Raw genomic sequence first — 18,145 nt, forward strand, 5'->3', positions numbered from 1 at the left:
TGGAGACAAATTGAATCCTGCCATAACACAAGATGTTGCCTAAAATCTAGAAGTAACTTTAAACAGAAATTACCAACACCTGGCCGGTGGTCCTTTGCTAATTGGCCGTTCAATTTGCATCAATATGGTAACTAGGGTTGGCCAAATAACCACTTTGAGAGGTCTCACGTTGGCATCGGGAGCTGGTGGGCTGGGTGGGGGCTGGGGGGGGTGTACTGCCCAGGGATGATACAAGCTGGGGGGTGTCCTGAATTTCTAGCATCTGAGCGCCGCCTGCCCCAAGGATGCCGGGGGGGATGGGCGGAGTCTTGCTCCAGCTGCAGGTGTTTCAGGGGATTGGGTGCAAACAGCCAGGGGATCAGGTGTAGCCCCGGGACCTCACCACTGCTGGGTCACTCCCAACCACCACCCGGCCCTGTGTCCCTCTGAACCTTGCTCTCTGCCGGAGCGCCTGTACCTTGTAGCCCTGGATGTCTCCGTTCTGGCTTTCCGGCGGGGGTGGGTCCCACGTCACATCCAGCTGCGTGGCCGTGGCGCCGTGGACAGCCACGTTGCGGGGCACTGCCGTGGGCACTGGAGGGTGAGAGGGGTGGTGAGTGCGTGAGGGGACCTCAGGGAGGAGGAAAAAGAGATGGGCTGGGGGCGGGGTGTGGCCCCCCCAGCTCCCGTCTCTCCTCCCACTGGGCTTCCGGGGCGGGGCGTGGGAAAGGTGTGCTGGGGCTGGAAGGGCAGCGGCGCTCACCTGCCTCCCCGACGAAGACCTCGTGTGGGGGGCTGGAGGGCCCCTCGCCCGCAGTGTTGTACACACTCATGCGTATTTCGTAGCGCCGGTGCTTGTTCAGGTCTGGGGGTGAGAGTGGGGGAGGGGAGAGGCACACAGAGGTCACTGGCCCCGCAGCGGACGGGGACGGCGTGGAGGGGGGCGGCTGCAGGGGGCGCTGTGATGATGCACCCCTGCGAGTCTGGACCCCTGAGTGCAGGTTCAGGAAAGAACAGGTAAGAGGTGGCGCAGCCGACACTGGGGAGAGGGATGCTCTGACTCATCCCTGGGAATCCGGACACAGGGTGACACTGGGTGGCGTCCTGCCCAAGTGTGACCACCTCGGGAGTTTCTGAGACCGAAAGGTGCACTGTTAACATTTATGCTGGGACAACAGGTGTGAGCCGAAACTGTCCCAGAGGCGCCAGGTCACAGGTCACTCCTTCCCTGCCTGTCCTGGACACACTGGTCACTTCAGATGCTCCAAATTCCCAGCTTCCCCCCCCGCCCCCCAGTCTCCATCAACCAGCTGGTAACCGGGTGGGGGGGGGGGGCAGGGCAGAGCCCTAAAGAGAAAAGGCTCATTGGATGCGAATCTGGGGCGAAGAAACTCTATGTTTTTGCTCAGTTGGGGTGCTTGCGGGGAGACGCTTAGACAGAAGCTGGGAGAGGGGAGCAGCTGCAGGAAAATGGGCCCCGACACCCTGGGTGGGAGTTGCCGTCCCTGCTGGGGGGTGGCTGACACGTTCCCCCAGTCTCCTCTGCGTTCCCCTCCACAGCTCCCCCTCCCCAGGTGGAAGCCCTAAGCACCCCGATAGCCCTGGCCCTGCACCCGCGAGGGCTGTCGGTTCAGGAAGGACCTAGAGGGACAATTCAGTCAAACGCGTGCTATTAACAGGAGGCCCCCTGGCCCAAAGCTCCAGGCCTCGGGGAGAACCAAATGTCCTCTGGGACGTTAGGAAAGAGCTAGGGTCGGGGCACCAGGTGGGGACATTTCCTGGTCCCTGAGGGAAGACGGGGGCTCTGCTCACTCCAGGGTGGGCCTTGGCTTGAAAGACAGAGCTGAGCTGACAAATGCCTCTGATGGGACGAGACAGAGCGGCAGCAACGTGGACGCCTGCCCGTGGACCCCCGGCCCCTACCACGCACCTCCTCTCGCCGTCCCCCGCCCCCCAGGAGGACGAGGCCTTAGCCATTTCCCTTTCTGTCCTGCACTGATGGACGGTGGCCTGGAGCAGACCTTCCCTGGCAACCCCCTGCTTTTCTGTGTATTTCAGGAAAGTCACACGTGTGCAGGGGGTTCCCCTTCTTCAAGCAGCCTGAGGTGGGCGCACCACTCAGCCGTGGTCAGGCGTCCTCGGAGGCCCCTCTCCCCTCCCCGTGGAAGGCGGGGCCCGTCGGGGAGCGGCCGTGCAGGGGGACTTACTGTCCAGCTCGTACTGCGTGAGGCTGGGCCGGCTCAGGTCCCGCACGGAGTACAAGGCTACGGGGTTGGGGTGGGGTGGAGGGGGCCGGAGGGAGACAGCAGACAGAGGAGGTTAGTACACACACACCCTCCAGCCACACAGACCCCGATGAGGGGGGCAGGATGGGAACACGCATGCAGAGGGAAGGGCCCTCCAGATTCCTGAGTGAGGGGCCGGGGGGGAGCGGGGATGCGGGGTGGAGAAGAGGCAGCTCCCAGGACAGTGCCATCCCATCCTGGTGTGCACCTGCTGGAGGTCACAGGGCACAGGAGCCCCTGGGAGCCCAGCATCCCCAGATGGGGACAGCTCTGGTCCCTTGTCTAAGGCTGAGTTCCTGACATGATAGAGTGGTGTCGTTAATTTCCTCATATGAACCAGAAACCATTTTACTACCAGGAAATATGACTGTATTATACACAGGCCTATAAAATCACAACGACCAGCACATGCCTGCCAAAAAATAATAAAAAAAAAATAACGCAAGCTGTTGGATCAGCTATTTCTGAGGTTTTCTATTAATTTTCCTTGGCTACGTGTTAAATCATCTTGTTGTCTGTTAACACCTGCTAGAAGACAAGGTGCAGAGGGTTTACGAGAAGGATGGGAGGAAAAATCAAAACGCAGAGGATCTTAAACTGTTCCTGTTCTCCCAGTGTCTCTGGTTTGGTACCACCACCCATCTGGGGACCAAATCCTCCAGACCACTCCCTGTCCCACCGGCCTCCCTCTCCCCAATTTGAATCAGTGCGCGTGTGTGTGTTGGGGCTCAGAGCACAACATCTCCCAAACGGGCCCTCGACTGCATCTCAGGCCGGCTGCCCTGGCACCAGCCTCATACTCTTGCCTATGTCACTGTATTCGCCTCTAACTGGGGCAACTGCTTCTGGACCCCATCACCAGCCATGGCCCTCAAGACCCCAAAGTAACCATCCTAACCCAGAAGTACGACGTGTCATTCCTTTGCTTGTGTGTGACTCTCTGGGATTTTTACTTGGCTTCTTGAATTTTTTCCTTCCTGCTGCAGAGGCAGGCTGGATTCCGGGGACCCCAGGGCAGAATGGTCATCTCCCTGAGGAACCAGAGGGGGCCAGACTGCTGCCCTTGGGACATGACCAGGCTTTGCTTTGGGTCCTTCCCACCTCAGGCCCTTTGCACATGCCAGGATCCACCCTCCCCCACCAACCTTCTCTGGACTGGTTGACCTGGAATCATCCATCAGTGTCAGCACCACAGCCACCCCCAGGGAAGCCTTTTCTGACACCTGCTTTAGGATCTCCTGGAATATGTGCTTCACAGAGGCCATGCCAATGGTCTTAGATGACCTATATCAGGGTTTTCTTCTCCAGCGCCTGGCTCCTCCCCCAGCCTGCAAGCTCTGTCTGAGAGGGCAGGGACCTTGTCTGTCTTGTTCACTGGTGTCCCCCCAGTGTCTGGAGCATAGAAGGCGCTCAATAAACACACACTTGGGGATTGAACGGGACGGGATGAGAGGCACACACAGGGGAGGGCGCCAGGGTTTCGGGTTAGTGTGATTCCAGGATGCTGAGAGCTTCACGCCCCCGCCCACCCCCGACTCCCTCCACTGTCACTCACAGGTGAGCTCTGCCCACTTGGCCCCCGGGTTGTTGATGCCACGCAGCGTGAAGCCCCTCAGACCCTCGTAGAGCAGCTCCCGGTACCGGATCCGGAAGCCCAGGAGGATGCCGTTGATCTTGTCTTCTGATGGTGGCTGCAGGGAAGGGAGTGGGGGTGGGGCCGGCCGGGCTGGACCATGGCTGAGCATCCCCTTCCACTCCGCCCCTGCCTCCCTCCCCATCCTGTGTCCTGCAGCCACAGAGCAGGGACTGTGTCTTAACCGGGAAAAGGAATCAAAGTGGCATTGAGCATTCTTAATTTACGAAGCATTTCCAACGAGGTTACTCCATCCCCGTAGCACTCCCTGGGAGGCAGGGCAGGGTGGGAATCACCATGCCATCCCCACTGAACAGACAGGAACGTGAGGCTCAGAGATGGTGAGGAACTTGCCTAAGGTCACACAGCATCATGGGGGCCCTGAGCATGACTCTGGACGCAGAACAGTCTCAAAGAGTTGTTCCTTGTCTAGAAACTTCCTCACATGATCATGTGCCCTGGCCAGGATTTCCTGGAGTTTCACGGGAATCAGGGAGAGTCCTCGCCCTGCTTTTCAGCAAGAACGAGGGCGGCGTGTCTTCGTGCGCTGCCCCTCTCTGCCTTGATCCTTTTCCTCTTTGCTTCCTGCTCCCGTCCTCAGATGAGTTGGAGAACAGCCTTCTGGAGAAGGTGGAAACTACTTTATTTATTTACTTTTGGCTGCGTTGGGTCTTCATTGCTGTGCACGGGCTTTCTCTAGCTGCGGCGAGCGGAGGCTACTCTTCGTTGTGGGGCGCAGGCTTCTCATTGCGGTGGCTTCTCTTTGTTGTGGAGCACGGGCTCTAGGCGCGCGGGCTCAGTAGTTGCGGCACATGGACTTAGTTGCTCCGTGGCATGTGGGATCTTCCCAGACCAGGGCTCCAACCTGGTGTCCCCTGCATTGGCAGGCGGATTCTTAACCACTGTGCCACCAGGGAAGTCCCAGAAACTACTTAGTTATGTCTCTTCTAAAAAACCTGCTGAAATGGTTCAGCCTTTTATTAGCTCCTTAACTGTATTCCTGGCTGCAGCTGGCACCTCCCTGCCCCCTTCATCCGATGGCCCTGATCTGCTCCAGCCTTGGTCGGCTCCCCGCTGCACTAGGTCATTTTCACTTAAGGGACTGTCCTTCTCAGGTGGGGCCTTGAGCTGTGGGAGGGGTCGGGGGGGTCCCTCCTGTTTTCTCTTCAAGGGCTTTCCCTTCAGGGGGGCTGCAGGTGGGCAAAGGTTGGCACCTGCCCCTCTAATCCTGAGAAACGGAGACAGGAGAGTTCAGGGCTTTGGGACCTCCGTGGGTGACCCGCTGAGCCCTGGGACTGGGCTTCAGGGGCTGGTGGGGGTCCTAAAGGCACCCATGGGCAGCTGGGTCTCTGAGATGCGTCCCGGGTCTTCCTCAGGCTGTGGAGGGATGGCAGTGCCCACCTGAGCAGGTGGCGGGGGGAGGAGAGGTGGGAGGCTGGTTCTTTGTACCTGGATGATGGGTTCCTGCTCATGGTGACAGGACCGAAGCCCAGCCTGGGTGCGGATGAGGCAGGCACACCTGTGATTGGTCTCTGTCGGGAATCCCTTCACTCAGAGCGGGGCTGGGGTTCACAGAGACGCTGGAGGCCCTGACAGCCCCCAGCCTTTCTCTGTGCAAGGATTCTGCCGACGTAAGGGCACCGAACCTGGCCCTGCCACCTAGTAGCTGCGTGACCTGGGGCATTCTTGTCACCTCCTCGAGTCTGGGTCCTCATCCACAGAAGGGTATAGGGTAGGACCTTATTATCTGGAGGTGGAATAAAGGGTGTGTATGTGTACGTGTACACACGTGTGTGTGCGTTCGTGTGCGTGTCTACGCATGTGGGTGCCGTGTTCCAGCCCTGCGGGGGCTATTGTCTTTCTGGTCCCAGCACAGGGTGTGTCTGAGTCCTCGTGGGACACGGGCCCCTCCCCGCCCGCCCGGCCGTACCTGCCATCGGATCAGCACGGAGGTGGTGGTGTGCATTGAAAAGGGGAGGGGACTTAGGCCCCCTGGGAGCCATGGGACCAGATTCCGCAGACGCTGGTCCCACTTAAGCCCCTCCTCATGCCCACCGCCCCAAGTTCGGTACAACAAAGAGCCGGTGTAAAGTGGGAGAGGGGCCGGGACCTTGACCCCAGCCCAAACCCAAGGGCCCAGATCCCTTCCTCTCTGCACCCAGTGCCACAGGCCTCCCCACTCCCACTGAGGTTTTCTGGGGTCGGCCATGAGCTTCGAGGACAGAGAAGAAAAACACGAGGATGCCAGGCTGGCTGTGGGTACTGAGCCCATGGCAAAGGCCCCTCTGGCCCAAACCTCCTTGGGACTCTGCCTGGGGAGCCAGACCAAGGGCCCAGCAGGCCCAGTGCCCCACCCATTTTTGGAGGCTTCTCCCCCAGAAGAGAATGCCCAGTGCCCAGCAAGTGCCCAAGAGAAAGAGACCCCGGTGGAGGGCACTGACCGGCCTGCAGGGTGGTCAGTGGTTCCGACTCCTTGCTGAACTCACTGTCCCCAATGTCATTGGTGGCCTTCACTCGAAACTTGTAGGACGTGAAGGGCTTGAGCCTGTGTAGGGGAATCGGGTTTGATGAACAGAGGTACCCCCTAACGGCCCTGCCCCACCGTCCCTGCTTCCCATCTCCCCAGGGCAGCCCCAGCAGCTGTGGGTCCATCAAACAGACAGGAACGTGGAGGCTCAGAAGGACGGTCTGCTACGCAGGCAACGAGCTCGGGCCAGGCCCTGGGGTGCCCTAGACCAGGCCAGCTCAGGGCGTGGCCTCACCTTGGCCGCAGCTAGATGCCAAAGGTCCCCAAGTGGAAACGTCCACATATCCCCTATCTCAGAGGAGCCTGTAGGTAGGAAAGCTCCAGTGACTTCCCCTCAGAGCTGACACCTCCCGCAAAGACTGCCAGCCCTCTCTTGCATTTAGTGAATTCAGGAAGGGCTGAGGGTCTCAGGAGTTAACCAGCACTTCGTCTCTATAAGCCTCATTTCCTCTGCAGGCAAACAGTTTCCTTTCTGATTTTTTGAGGGTGGGAGGGGGAGTGAGGAGAAAAGTATTGCTCAAAACTCTCGGTCTCATCAACTGGAATGTTAAAAATACATCCCGGGCTTCCCTGGTGGCGCAGCGGTTGGGAGTCCGCCTGCCGATGCAGGGGACGCGGGTTCGCGCCCCGGTCCGGGAGGATCCCACGTGCCACGGAGCGGCTGCGCCCGTGAGCCATGGCCACTGAGCCTGCGCGTCCGGAGCCTGTGCTCCGCAACGGGAGAGGCCACGACAGTGAGAGGCCCGAGTACAGCAAAACAAACAAAAAAACACACATCCCACTAGGAATTAAATTGAAGGCAGAATTTTGGAGCGAAGCTTCACTCCCCTATTAAGGATGGAGAGGGAGACTCCGCCTGGCTGGAGGAATCCAGCTAATGAAGGATGGCGAGCCTTTCACGGAGGGGGCTTCTAGGCTCCAGAAAAAGATAATAAGAGGCAGCCCTAACAAGGCTCCAGAGAGGGTGGGGAGGGAGGTTAGGACAGAGCTGGAGGGGATGAGCGTGGATGCGGAGAGGTCCCGGGGGATGCGGGCTGTGGAAGCGATCTGGGGGTGGGCGTGGTCTGGGCCAGGAGGGGCGGAGCAGAGATGCTGGCGGACAGACGGGGGCCTCACCTGTCCACAACGAAGGCGGAGGCGTTGTGGCTCACAGAGGCCGAGTGCAGGGCCCACCTGCCGCTGGGCAGCTCGCGGGTCTGGATGGTGTAGTAGCGCACGGGGGACAGTCCGTCGCTCCCAGGCTCCCAGGACAGCAGCACGCTGCGTGCCTTCACGTTCTCCTGCTGCACCACGGGCTTGCTGGGGGGCTGCGGGCGGTCTGGAGGGGGTGGATTGGGGAGGAGCAGGTGAGGCCACGGCGGAGGTGGGGGTGCACTTTCTCGGCCCCCGGGAGCACTGATGCCCCCCAGCCCATCCCATTTCTGCACGCAGGTCCCAACAGTCAGCACCGTGGCTCCTGGCCAGCGACTGTCCCTGGGCTACTCAACGGCCAGGTGCCTGGGAATTTACACCCCGAGGGCAGCCCCAGCACAGGGCTGACAGTGAGGTGGTGTGAATGCCCCAGTTCCTTTGCCCCCGTCTGCATGGTGCTGAGATGGGACCTCCGCTGTCCCCAGTGGCGTGGGGCTGAGCCCACATTTCCCTCGGTGGGACTCAGCTTTGTCCCCTGCGAGAGCTTGGCCTCTGCTCACTTTCCCACGCCCCATGGCGGGGATTCTTGGTCTCAGCGCTCTGGCTCTTGGGTGGATGAGTCTTTATTGCGGGACCTATCCTGTGCGTTGCAGGATGTGTAGCGGCACACCGGCCTCTACCCTCTAGATGCCAGGGGCACTTCCTTTCCACCTGTGACACCCAGACTCTGCCCAGTATCCCGGGGTGGAGGCAAGGGCACCCTGGCTGAGAACCACTGTCCTCCTGGTTTTTCCTGGGAACACTGTCTAATAAATCACGCTCACAGGGATCTGGGGCTCAGGCCTGCTTCTGGGGAACCCAACTTTGGGCGAGAAGCCAGCTCAGGGAGGCAGGGCGACGGCAGCCAGGGCTCCAGGCTGCAGTCCCATCCTCCACCCAACTGGACACGGTCTCCTCTTGAGAAGGAGGGGAGAGAGGAAGGAAGCTGGTCTCACCGGCTCGCCCTTTAGAAAATCTGGGCAGGGCAGGACCCTGGAGAGGGGAACTCCCAGATCAGCTCTGGAAGTCTGCTGGAGCCCTTGCTGACCTTGTCCTCAGAGATTTGAGCCCACTTTCCATTCTGGACCAGGGCAAGAGACTCACAACTAGCCCACCCTGAGCCGTGCACGAGGAGATGGTGTGAGCTCCCGGGCCAGCTGCGGGTCCCCCCCCCGCCGAGGCCCCCCAGGCCTCCCCAGTCCCGGTGGGCAGTCACCTCTCTTCTCTGTGGTCACCACCAAGGCCTCGGCGGCCTCTCCCCAGCCCTTGCGGGTCTGGGCCGTGATGCGGAACAGGTAGATGGACTCTGGCTTGAGGCCGGTGGCCGTAAACTGGCGGGCGCTGGGCGCGAGCACCTCCACCGTGGCAGCGTTGGCCGTGGTGGCGTTGAGCCTGTATGTGATCTGGTAGGCTGCGGGGAAGGAAGGAGACAGGCCGTGCTGGGAGGTGGGGCAAGCTGCTGCGGAGCCCCGAGCAGGGGTCAGTCCTTTCTCGGCCACTGCTGTGTCTGCCCACCTTGGCTGTGGCTGGTCTGCTTGAAGCCCTGTGGGCGGCTCCCGCGTCCTCAGCTGTCACCTGGGGGGTGGGGCTGCGGGGGACACGAGCAGGTGCTCTATGCAGCGTCTGCAACCCCCAGCCCAGCCCCCGACGAGGCAACTGAGGCTCAGGGAGGCCAGGCCACCTGCCAGGAACTGACCAAGCTGGAGTTCCAGCCCAGGTCTTTCTAAGCCCAAACGCCTTCCCCCCAGCCCCCAACCCCCCAGCCCCATCGACTCTGTCTCCAGAGGCGCAGCTTTCACGGGGGGCAGGTGCTGCACGATGCCAGGACTGAGAGCCCTGGACCGGGCACAGGTGGTCCGATCCTCCGTTCTACAGGTGAGGGGCTGAGGCCACGGAGGGAAGCCGACTTGCTCAAGTTCACAGAGCTGTTCATTTCAAGCCTGTGAGTCTTCTCGTGTGTGTGTGTGTGTGTCTGCGTGTGTGTGTGTTAGTAGGAACCGTGACTACGAAATGATGCTTCCGACCTGTAGCATCCCTCCTGGGTGCCTTAGGCCTCGTTTCCTGCGGTTGGGCTGAGCCAGCCAGTGCGCCCTCACCTGGCTACATTTAGGAACAGCGGCCGAGGTTCACCAGATGGCCAGTCCCCTGGGGACCTGGGTCACGTGGAGGCACAGAGCTGATCAATGGTCCCTAAGACACCTAAGTCCCAACCTTGCCCTCCAGCTGATAATCTTACAGGCTGAGATTTCCAGTAGGAGAAATTAGACTCACAACCATTCTTGAGGACATGTGGACACTTGTTCTGGGCTTAGCCTCTCTCCTGCCAAGACTGAACTGCCTCCTTTAAACCTTATACCTCCTTCTTCCTGCAGCCAGGGCCCAGGAAGGGTACAGGCTTACCAAGGATGATGCCGTTGGGGGCAGCGGGGGGCTGCCAGATCAGCCGCACCGATGTGGTCCTCACCTCTGGGAACAGGATGCCCATGGGTGGTCCCGGAACTGGAGGGGACAGAGCAGAAGCAGGTGACACTGCAGCTGCTGCTCAGCCCCTAGACCAGCCCGGCTCTGGCAGAGCAGCACGGCGGGTGGCAGGGGAAGGGGTCACTCTGCTCGCTGGACTTTTGAGGAGTGTGGGTCTGTGCTTGGCACCGTGTCCTCACACAGGACGTGAAGATGCTATCAGTGAGGTTTATGCATTACTTGGCAGGAACTAGAAGGGACCAAGGCTCCAGCTTTGGGGCAAATGAAAGTGCCAACCCCAAGCACACACCACTCCTCTTTCTAGACCTCACTCTGGAATCCGTGGATCTGGAGCTCCCTGCCCAAACAGCCCCAGACATGCTTCCCTTCTACAGGGGCCCGGAACCACCCTCCTGAGGGTGTTAGACTTGTCCCTCTGGACGGAGGGATGGCCAAGGGGCAGGTGTTTTGGGCAAATGGATGGAAACTGAATGGTATGGGCCAGAGGAGATGGGGGCGGGGGGGAGACCACAGGGTGGCAGAGGCGGGGGATGGCTGGGGGGGGCAGCTCTTCCCAGGCTGCCTCGATCTAATTGGGAATGCCAAGAAATCTGAGATTTCTAAACTTGAACTTGGCCTTCCAGGTCATTAGGAGGGTATATCTGTCAAGGCAGGAGGGTAGAACATATTTAATTTAACAGATCATTAGCGTGATTTATCACTTTAGAACACAGAGACATATGGTGTTTGGGCTTCGTTTTGCACTCTTGTCCCGACCCCACAAGTGTTTTTGGTGAGCAGTATGTGAGGATGTGTGTGGGGAGGAGAAAGGGGGGCAAAGGACCTGTCAGCTCAGCCTCCGATGGGGAGTTCTGCTGCAGAGATGAATGCCTGGAGCCCGGCAGGCGTCACTCGTTTGCTAACAGGACCCGTAGGCTCGTGTAAAGGAAAAAATCAAGCCTTTTGCTTGCACAGACCTGCACTCGGAGAGAGCCTGTCCCAGAGAGACTGGATCAGATGCCAGTCTGCCCTTGCATTGTCATTTCTTCCTTAGGGATGCACAGTTTGTAATTAGCATCCCTTGCAGTGGGGTTGGTGGCCCTCAGTGACCTGCTTCCCCCAGCAGAAGCCTGAGGCCACGGTTCCCTTTGGGGCAGAGAGAGACCTCAGAGGGGCAGGGCAGGGCTGGGCAGGGTAGGGGTGGACAAAGCGCAGCTCTCAGCCTTCCCCAGGCTCCCAGGGACGGAAACGTACCGTCATCCAGCGTCCGCTCCAGGATGGCAGGATGGCTGGGGCTGCCATCCCCGATGCGCGTGAAGGCTAGCACCTGCACCTCGTACAGCACATATTTGCCCAGACCTGTGAGCTGGGCGCTGCGTGACGAGTTCCCTTCCACCAGCCAGAACCGGGGCTGGGAGTCTGAGTCCTTCTCCTTATACAGCACCTGTTGGAGCCCAGCGCAGGGGTGAGGGCCTCCGGCCTGGGTCTGGTCCCGCCAGAACCTCTCCTATCTCCTCCCCAGGAGCCAGGTGGGTGAGGATGAGTGGGTGGACCTGGGGCTCCCTGGGGGGGCTCCCTGGAGGGGCTTGGTTCCCAGGTTACACAAGCCTAGTGCTCGGGGAGGGAGGGGAACACAAAGATGCAGTCAGCCATGGAGCTGGAAGGTTCCTTAGAGAGCATCCAGCTGAGAAAACAGGCCCAGAGAGGGGGCGTGACTTGCCCAAGGTCACACAGCCAGTAGTGGCAGAGCTGGGATGTTAAGCTACGTCTCCTGACTTCCAGGCTGGGGCGGTAGGTGCAGCTTTGGGACGAATTCTAGAAGATAATGGAAATTGAAGCTGGGCCCATCGGGGCTGAGGGTGAGGCTTGGGGCACCCAGTGTGGCCTCCTGGGGGAGGCAGAGCTGCCCCAAGGACCTCAGGCCTTCATGGGAAGCTTCCTCACCCCCAAGGGAGGACTCCTTGGTCGTCATGGTGACCAACGGATGCCTCCGGCAGATCCCCCTGTGTCCACTGTAGAAGGCAGAGTCCTGGGCCCCAGGGGGTCTCGAGGACAGGGCGCCGGGACAGGGAAGTGGGTGCAGGGGCTCCAGCCCCCTCCCGTGCTCGGATCTGGGACTCACCTTGTAGCCCAGCACCAGCCCGTTGCGGTCGGCCTCTGGGACTTCGCCCCAGCGAACCAGCATGCTGCTGGAGGTGGTGGCCAGCACAGACACGTTGGTGGGGCCCGAGGACGGCACTGGGGGAGAAAGGAGCGGAGAGAAGCAGCTCAGGACCCAGAACGGACCCGACAGTGGAGGGGGTGGAGTGGGGTCTGAGGGAGGAAACGGGGCACGGTCCCCAAATAGCAAATTATTCTGTGACGATGATGCCTTTGGCTCCGGAGTGTCGCAGACGCTGCTTCTGGCTTCAGATCAGCTTCCCCGTTATCCCCCCTCAGACTAACGTTAGGGTGAGGCTGCATTTCCTGCCGGCGTGGCAGCGAGGGGTGGGGGAGGGGCTAGGGTGGGAAAGCAGCCATCACTTAAAGGGCGTTAGGAAAAAGCCACAGAGCTACACGCCACATGTGGCTGGATGAGGGCTGCCTGTAGGCCGGGAGCACATATTCTGTGGGTGTCCCCTTGCCAGGCCCCTATGAGCCGCTGCTGCTTCTGGAATGTTCTGAGAGCTCACCCAACCCGTACCCTCTCCCCACCCCCCCCTCCATCTTGGGGTCTCAGGCACTGCTGGGTGTCAGGGTTAAAAGTGGGGACACAGAGGCGGGAAGCCCCTCCTGGGAACCTCTGGAAGCAGTGCTGGGTAAATCAGGTTCTGGAAGGCGCGGCCACGCACACACAGAGGATACTCTGCGGGACGCTGAGCACAAATAGGAAAAGGAGCCCAGGACATTTTCGCACAACAGCTCCAGCCTTTGAGCCCTTAGAAGGCCCTGAGGGCAGAGAGACAAAGGTGGGGGGGTATCCCCAGGCTCCAGGGAGGTGAAGCGGGTGGGGTAGCTGGCATGAGGGGGCAGTACCTGACTCCCGGGTCCTGCCCATCACCGTCTGGCTCCAGGGCCCGCTCCCGATGGCGTTGAAGGCCTGCACCTGGACGCGGTACTCCGTCCACTCCTCCAGGTCTTCGATGGTGTACTCCCGTTCCACGCGGTCTTGGACCACGTGGCTCAGCGTCTTGCCGTGGCCGTCCGCCCGGCTGTACTTGATCTTGTAGCCCACCGACTCGGGGTTCCCGTTGTATTCCATCTCTGGGAGAGGCTGCAGGAGGGCAGGGGTGGGAAAAGCAGCTGTGAGGCCAGGTCCACCTAGCGTATGGAAGAACTGCCTGGCTCGAGCTGCCTCTTCCAGGCAGCCTTCGGGATTACCCAGCGCACTGTCCAGCCCGTCAGCACCCATGTGAGGCGCTCTCACCCCTGGGTGTGGCTTAGTTGTGTAACTGTGCTGCTGACAGTCCCATCATCTCCCTGTCTCTCTACCCTGGGCTCAGAGGAGAGGCGGCATCCCCTCTTCATTGTGCAGGTGACAAATTTATGACCCTGCCAGGGTTTGATTGCTGTCTTAGCAATGCTGTGGCCCTGGTGAAGAGACGCATAAAGGCTGTCTGTCCCACACTCAGCACCTTTGGCAGTGGCTGTCTCTGCCACTTAACTCCCTCACTCAGCCTGCCAACATATACGTATTTAACTGCCTACGGCACGCCTGGTCTCAGGTTGTGTCTGCCCTTGGAGAAGCAAGCATGTGAAGGCAGCAACTCAGGCATGGGTGGAGCTGCAGTCACCGTCAGGAGGTCCTTCTATCCGGCACACCTCCGTCTCTCCCGCTGCAGTTTCAGCCTCCTTCTTTTTGTTTGAGTCTCAGTGAAGAGCAAAAAGACAGCTTCATCTCCTGAGCCTATGATTAGGCTGGCGGGGCTGTGGTCACCGGCTCAAGGTCATGTGGATGAACTTGGGCAGTGCTGACAAGCAGTGGAGGTCTTTGTACACTGGGGGCAGCCTGGGATCTGAAGCAGGGGCGAGCTGAGGGCCCAGCCTTCAGATTCTCCTCTGAAGGTGACAGGGCTGGAGCTGGGGCAGCCTCAGCCCTCACCTGCCCGCATTCTGCTTCCCCAGAGGCTCCAACGAGCCCATGATCCACAGGCCCTGCACATCCTGACCTACTTTCTCTGGTTGCTCGGCCTCTGCCTCACCGCCTACATCCCCCGTCCCTCCTGCCAGCCCCCGCTCCTACAGACACTTAGTGAAGCAGACCAGAGACCATTAAGACAGCAATCAATGGGCCTGAGAGCTTGAGATGGGCCTCGATCACATGCTCTCCTACCTGCTAAGGAAAGGCAACGGGCCATGCGCCATTAGGTGAGACCGGAGGGGCCCAGGGCCCTGCACAGTGCAACCACTGCCTTTTATTCCCCCTCCAGCTCCCACCCTACGTACCAGACTTTTTAGCCTTTTAGTATTTGGAAACCTTAAAGTGAGATGCAGAAGGGATGCGGGGAGCAGCCTGGAGGGGAGCAGAGCTGAGGTGAGAAGCGGGGGGTCGGGGAGGGGCGAACTGGGCCTGACAGCTCTGCGTGGTGCTGGTCCCAGCCGCCTGGGAGGGGCGTCGTCATTCATAACTAGCGCTCGTCTGGGCTGATATGGCCATTAGCGCCTCCATCAGGCTTGTCCAGGCAAGCGAAAGGCAGCAATGACTTTCTGGTAAATCCCAGCCCACAGCTTGGGGTTTTGCAAGTTGAGTTTGGGGCAACTAGTAAGACATCTTTAGTGGAAGCAAAAAAGAGTTGCGTGGCCGGAGGGGCCGGGTGAAGTGGAGGCAGGCAGCTCCCCCTGAAGCTATCATTCCTGGATTCTCTAAGGAGCCGGGCCGTTCGGTGCTGGCCCCATGTCTGCTTGTCTAGGAATTCCTCTTGGGTTGCTGCTTTGTGGCGTCCGCGCCGGGAAACGCGGTTCCAGGCGATGTCCTGGGGGAGAAATGCTCTCTCCTGTTCCCCAGAAGATGGGCTGGCTCAGGGGTTAGGGTGGCGGATTTTGGGGGCCAGACTCCCCGGGTTGGGATCCCGAGCCCTGCTGTTAACTAGGGGGTGTGGGGGGTCTTGGGCCAGTTATTCCACCTCTCTCTGCCTCAGTTTCCTCATCTGTAAAGTGGGGGCCAGGATCACTGTCACAGGCTCGTGGAGAGGGTTCAAGGTCCAACTCTGACAGCACTCAGAACCCAGCTTGGCAGAAGGAGAAGCTCTCTGCACGTATTACTAACTCGTGCAGGGTCACCGGGGTAATGACCCTCGATGTGGAGCCCTGATCTGCGGGGACAGAGACTAATGCCTCCCCGACCTCCCCCCTCAACCTGAGAAGCAACCCCTCACTCTCTGACTTGGTGGGTGAGACAACTTACATCCGAATCCCAGAACCACCCCTGGGAGCTGTGTGACTGTGGGTGAATCCCTAACCTCTCGGAGCCTCAGTTTTCGTAGCTGTAAATTGGGACAGTACCACGTCCTTTGCAGGATTACTGGGAGGATTAAATGGAAGAAAAATAATGTAAAATGCTTGGCATGTGGCAATGCTCAATAAGCAGTGTTTTCGAGCTTCTTTTCACGTGGGGCGTTTGTTCATTTGACTAAGACTGATGCTCAGGACAGAGAAGGGGCCTGGAGGTAATCCGGTGGACGCCTGCTTTGAGGCGGTGACACCTCTGCAGGGTGCTGAGGCCCGAGGAGACATCCCACCCCCACCGCCCTCGCGGGAGCCTCACCATCCACCGGAGCCACAGGCTGGTCTCACTCGCTGTGCGCAGCGTCACGTTGGCTGGGGCCATGTCAGGCGGCGCCTGGAGGGTCTGGATCTTTCTGGAAGGCTGGCTGGGTGGGCTAGTGCCCACGATATTCACCTGGCGCATGCGGAAGCTGAGATGGGCGGAGACGGGTGAGCAAAAGGGCGAGGGCAGGACCCCAGGGCCAAAGCCCGTCCCAGGCCGGGCAGCCCCCTCCCCTTCCTAACCCGTTACCTGTAGTAGGTGAAGGGGTTCAGGTCGGGCACCTCCATGGACCGGGCGTCGGGCTCGTTGGGGAGCTGGTGAATCAGCAGCCACTCCTCTCCCTCTCCGACCACGCCCACCTGAAAATGGAGACACCCTTAGACCTGGCCAGCCTGCTGGGCTGAGATGGGGGTGCTCTGAGCCCCAGCTCCCGGGAGGTATAGCCCGGCCCAGGGAAGGTCTTGACACAAACCCCTGGGCTCACCCGGAGGGCACCACAGGGGGCCCCCCATCTTTCCAGGCCCTTAAACAAGACTTCAAGTGTGACCCCGAGCCCTCCTGCATCAGAATCTCGCGGGATGCTTATTATAAACCCACTCCTGGGCCCTGCCCTTGACCCAGCCAATCAGAATCCCTGGGGGCGGTGCCCAGGAGTCCTCATATTTATCAACAGTAAGCTTCCCAGGTGAGTCTCCCCAACACCCTGGCATGCTTCTTAAAACCCCAGCTAAGTCAAAATCGGAATTTCTAGGGGTGGGACCCAGGTGCTGGAACTTCCGAACACTCCCCTGGTGCAGCCAAAGGTGAGACCCATGGGTGTAAAGGGCTGCAGGAAGCAGCTGGTTATTTCTCTAGGCTAGCCAGTCACCACCCTGACCAGAGGGGGGGGGTGTGTGTGTGTGTGTGTGTGCAGGTACGCACATGTAGCGCACAGGTGAGGTGGAGGTGGAACTGTGGGCATTTTTGGTGTATCTGACCTTCTGATAGTTGCATGTGAAACTCACACAGATTGAAACACACATGTGATTTGCTCTGGAGAGCAGGGGTGCTGCCAAGGCCGGGGAGCAGGCTGCCCAGGCTGTAGGGCTCTCCTCCGGCAGCTTTACCTGGGCCTCCACCAGCCAGCGGGAGATGGAGGTCTTCCCATCATAACCTGGCCTGAACTGCAAGGTCACGGAGCGGGGGCCAATGTTGGAAATGCCCAGGTTGGTGGGGGCTCCTGGGAGTTCTGGAAAAGGAAAACAGGGCAGGAAAGGAGTGAGAAGAAGGTCCTTCCACCCCCCCACAGGACTCTCCAGGCATGGGGCGGCGGGGGGCAGTCTGTGTGTTGAACATTTCCTAGACACCTAGGAGTAGGAACATGGCCGAGGCCTCAACCCACAACATGGCCTGCGGCCCTGCATCTAAGGCTCACTGTGTTCAGACCGGGGACCGAGCTAGGCTCGGGGCTGAGAGAACCCCCCAGGGCCAGGAAACGGGGGCTGGGCTTCCTGAATGAATCCTCTCCATCTACACATAACCCATCACAGCCCTCCCAAACCAATGATGGCTGAGGGAGGTTAGAAGGAGGGGTGAGGACGGGAGGAAGCCCCTGTATTCTTTTTTCTTTTAATTATTAACTTTATTTAGTTTTTGGCTGCGTTGGGTCTTCGTTGCTGCATACGGGCTTTCTCTAGTTGCAGCGAGCGGGGGCTACTTTTCGTTGAGGTGTGTGGGCTTCTCACTGCGGTGGCTTCTCTTGTGGAGCATGGGCTCAGGCACACGGGCTCAGTAGTTGTGGCTCACGGGCTCTAGAGCGCAGGCTCAGTAGTTGTGGCGCACGGGCTTAGTTGCCCCGCGGCATGTGGGATCTTCTAGGACCAGGGCTCGAACCCGTGTCCCCTGCATTGGCAGGTGGATTCTTAACCGCTACACCACCAGGGAATTCCTGAAGTCCCTGTATTCTGACCAGAAACCTTGGGGTTCAGGGTGAACAGAAAGAGAACAGATTCTGGGGTCGGACTGTCTGAGTTGAAATCCAACTCCACTGCCTCTGATGCTGTGTGCCTTTGGGCAAGTTACCTAACCTTTCTGTGCCGCAGTGTCTTCCTTGGTAAAATGGAGATGATAATAATATTGCCTACCTCAGGGTTGTTGGGAGGGCTAAGTGCACAGATGCACTGAGCTCTGGGCCAGGTGAGCACTAGTTTATCACTTGGGGTCAACTGAAGCTCAGGTATCTCAACCACCTCGGTGGGCGGGTTGAGGGATTCTGGCCACATCGCACAAGCAGACTTACAGACCCAGACAGGACCACGTGGCTATCCAGTGCGTCTCTCCATAGACACAGATGGGGAAACTGAGGC

General features: G+C 59.6%; 1 protein-coding gene across 1 annotated transcript in view; it reads right to left on the bottom strand.

Moving 5' to 3' along the window:
- The window catches only part of SDK2 (sidekick cell adhesion molecule 2), a 106,611-nt gene that overhangs the window by 31,282 nt on the left and 57,184 nt on the right, over window positions 1–18,145 (bottom strand). Inside the window, 14 exon segments of the mRNA XM_024761133.1 lie at window positions 458–573; window positions 743–844; window positions 3,820–3,955; window positions 5,828–5,879; window positions 6,320–6,442; window positions 7,541–7,742; window positions 8,811–9,005; window positions 9,995–10,093; window positions 11,309–11,498; window positions 12,177–12,292; window positions 13,070–13,307; window positions 15,798–15,948; window positions 16,050–16,159; window positions 16,907–17,028. Of these exon segments, the coding sequence (XP_024616901.1) occupies window positions 458–573; window positions 743–844; window positions 3,820–3,955; window positions 5,828–5,879; window positions 6,320–6,442; window positions 7,541–7,742; window positions 8,811–9,005; window positions 9,995–10,093; window positions 11,309–11,498; window positions 12,177–12,292; window positions 13,070–13,307; window positions 15,798–15,948; window positions 16,050–16,159; window positions 16,907–17,028 (1,952 nt within the window).

The sequence above is a fragment of the Neophocaena asiaeorientalis genome, unplaced genomic scaffold (assembly GCF_003031525.2).
Source record: "Neophocaena asiaeorientalis asiaeorientalis breed wild unplaced genomic scaffold, Neophocaena_asiaeorientalis_V1.1 scaffold30, whole genome shotgun sequence".
NCBI classification, from domain to species: domain Eukaryota; kingdom Metazoa; phylum Chordata; class Mammalia; order Artiodactyla; family Phocoenidae; genus Neophocaena; species Neophocaena asiaeorientalis.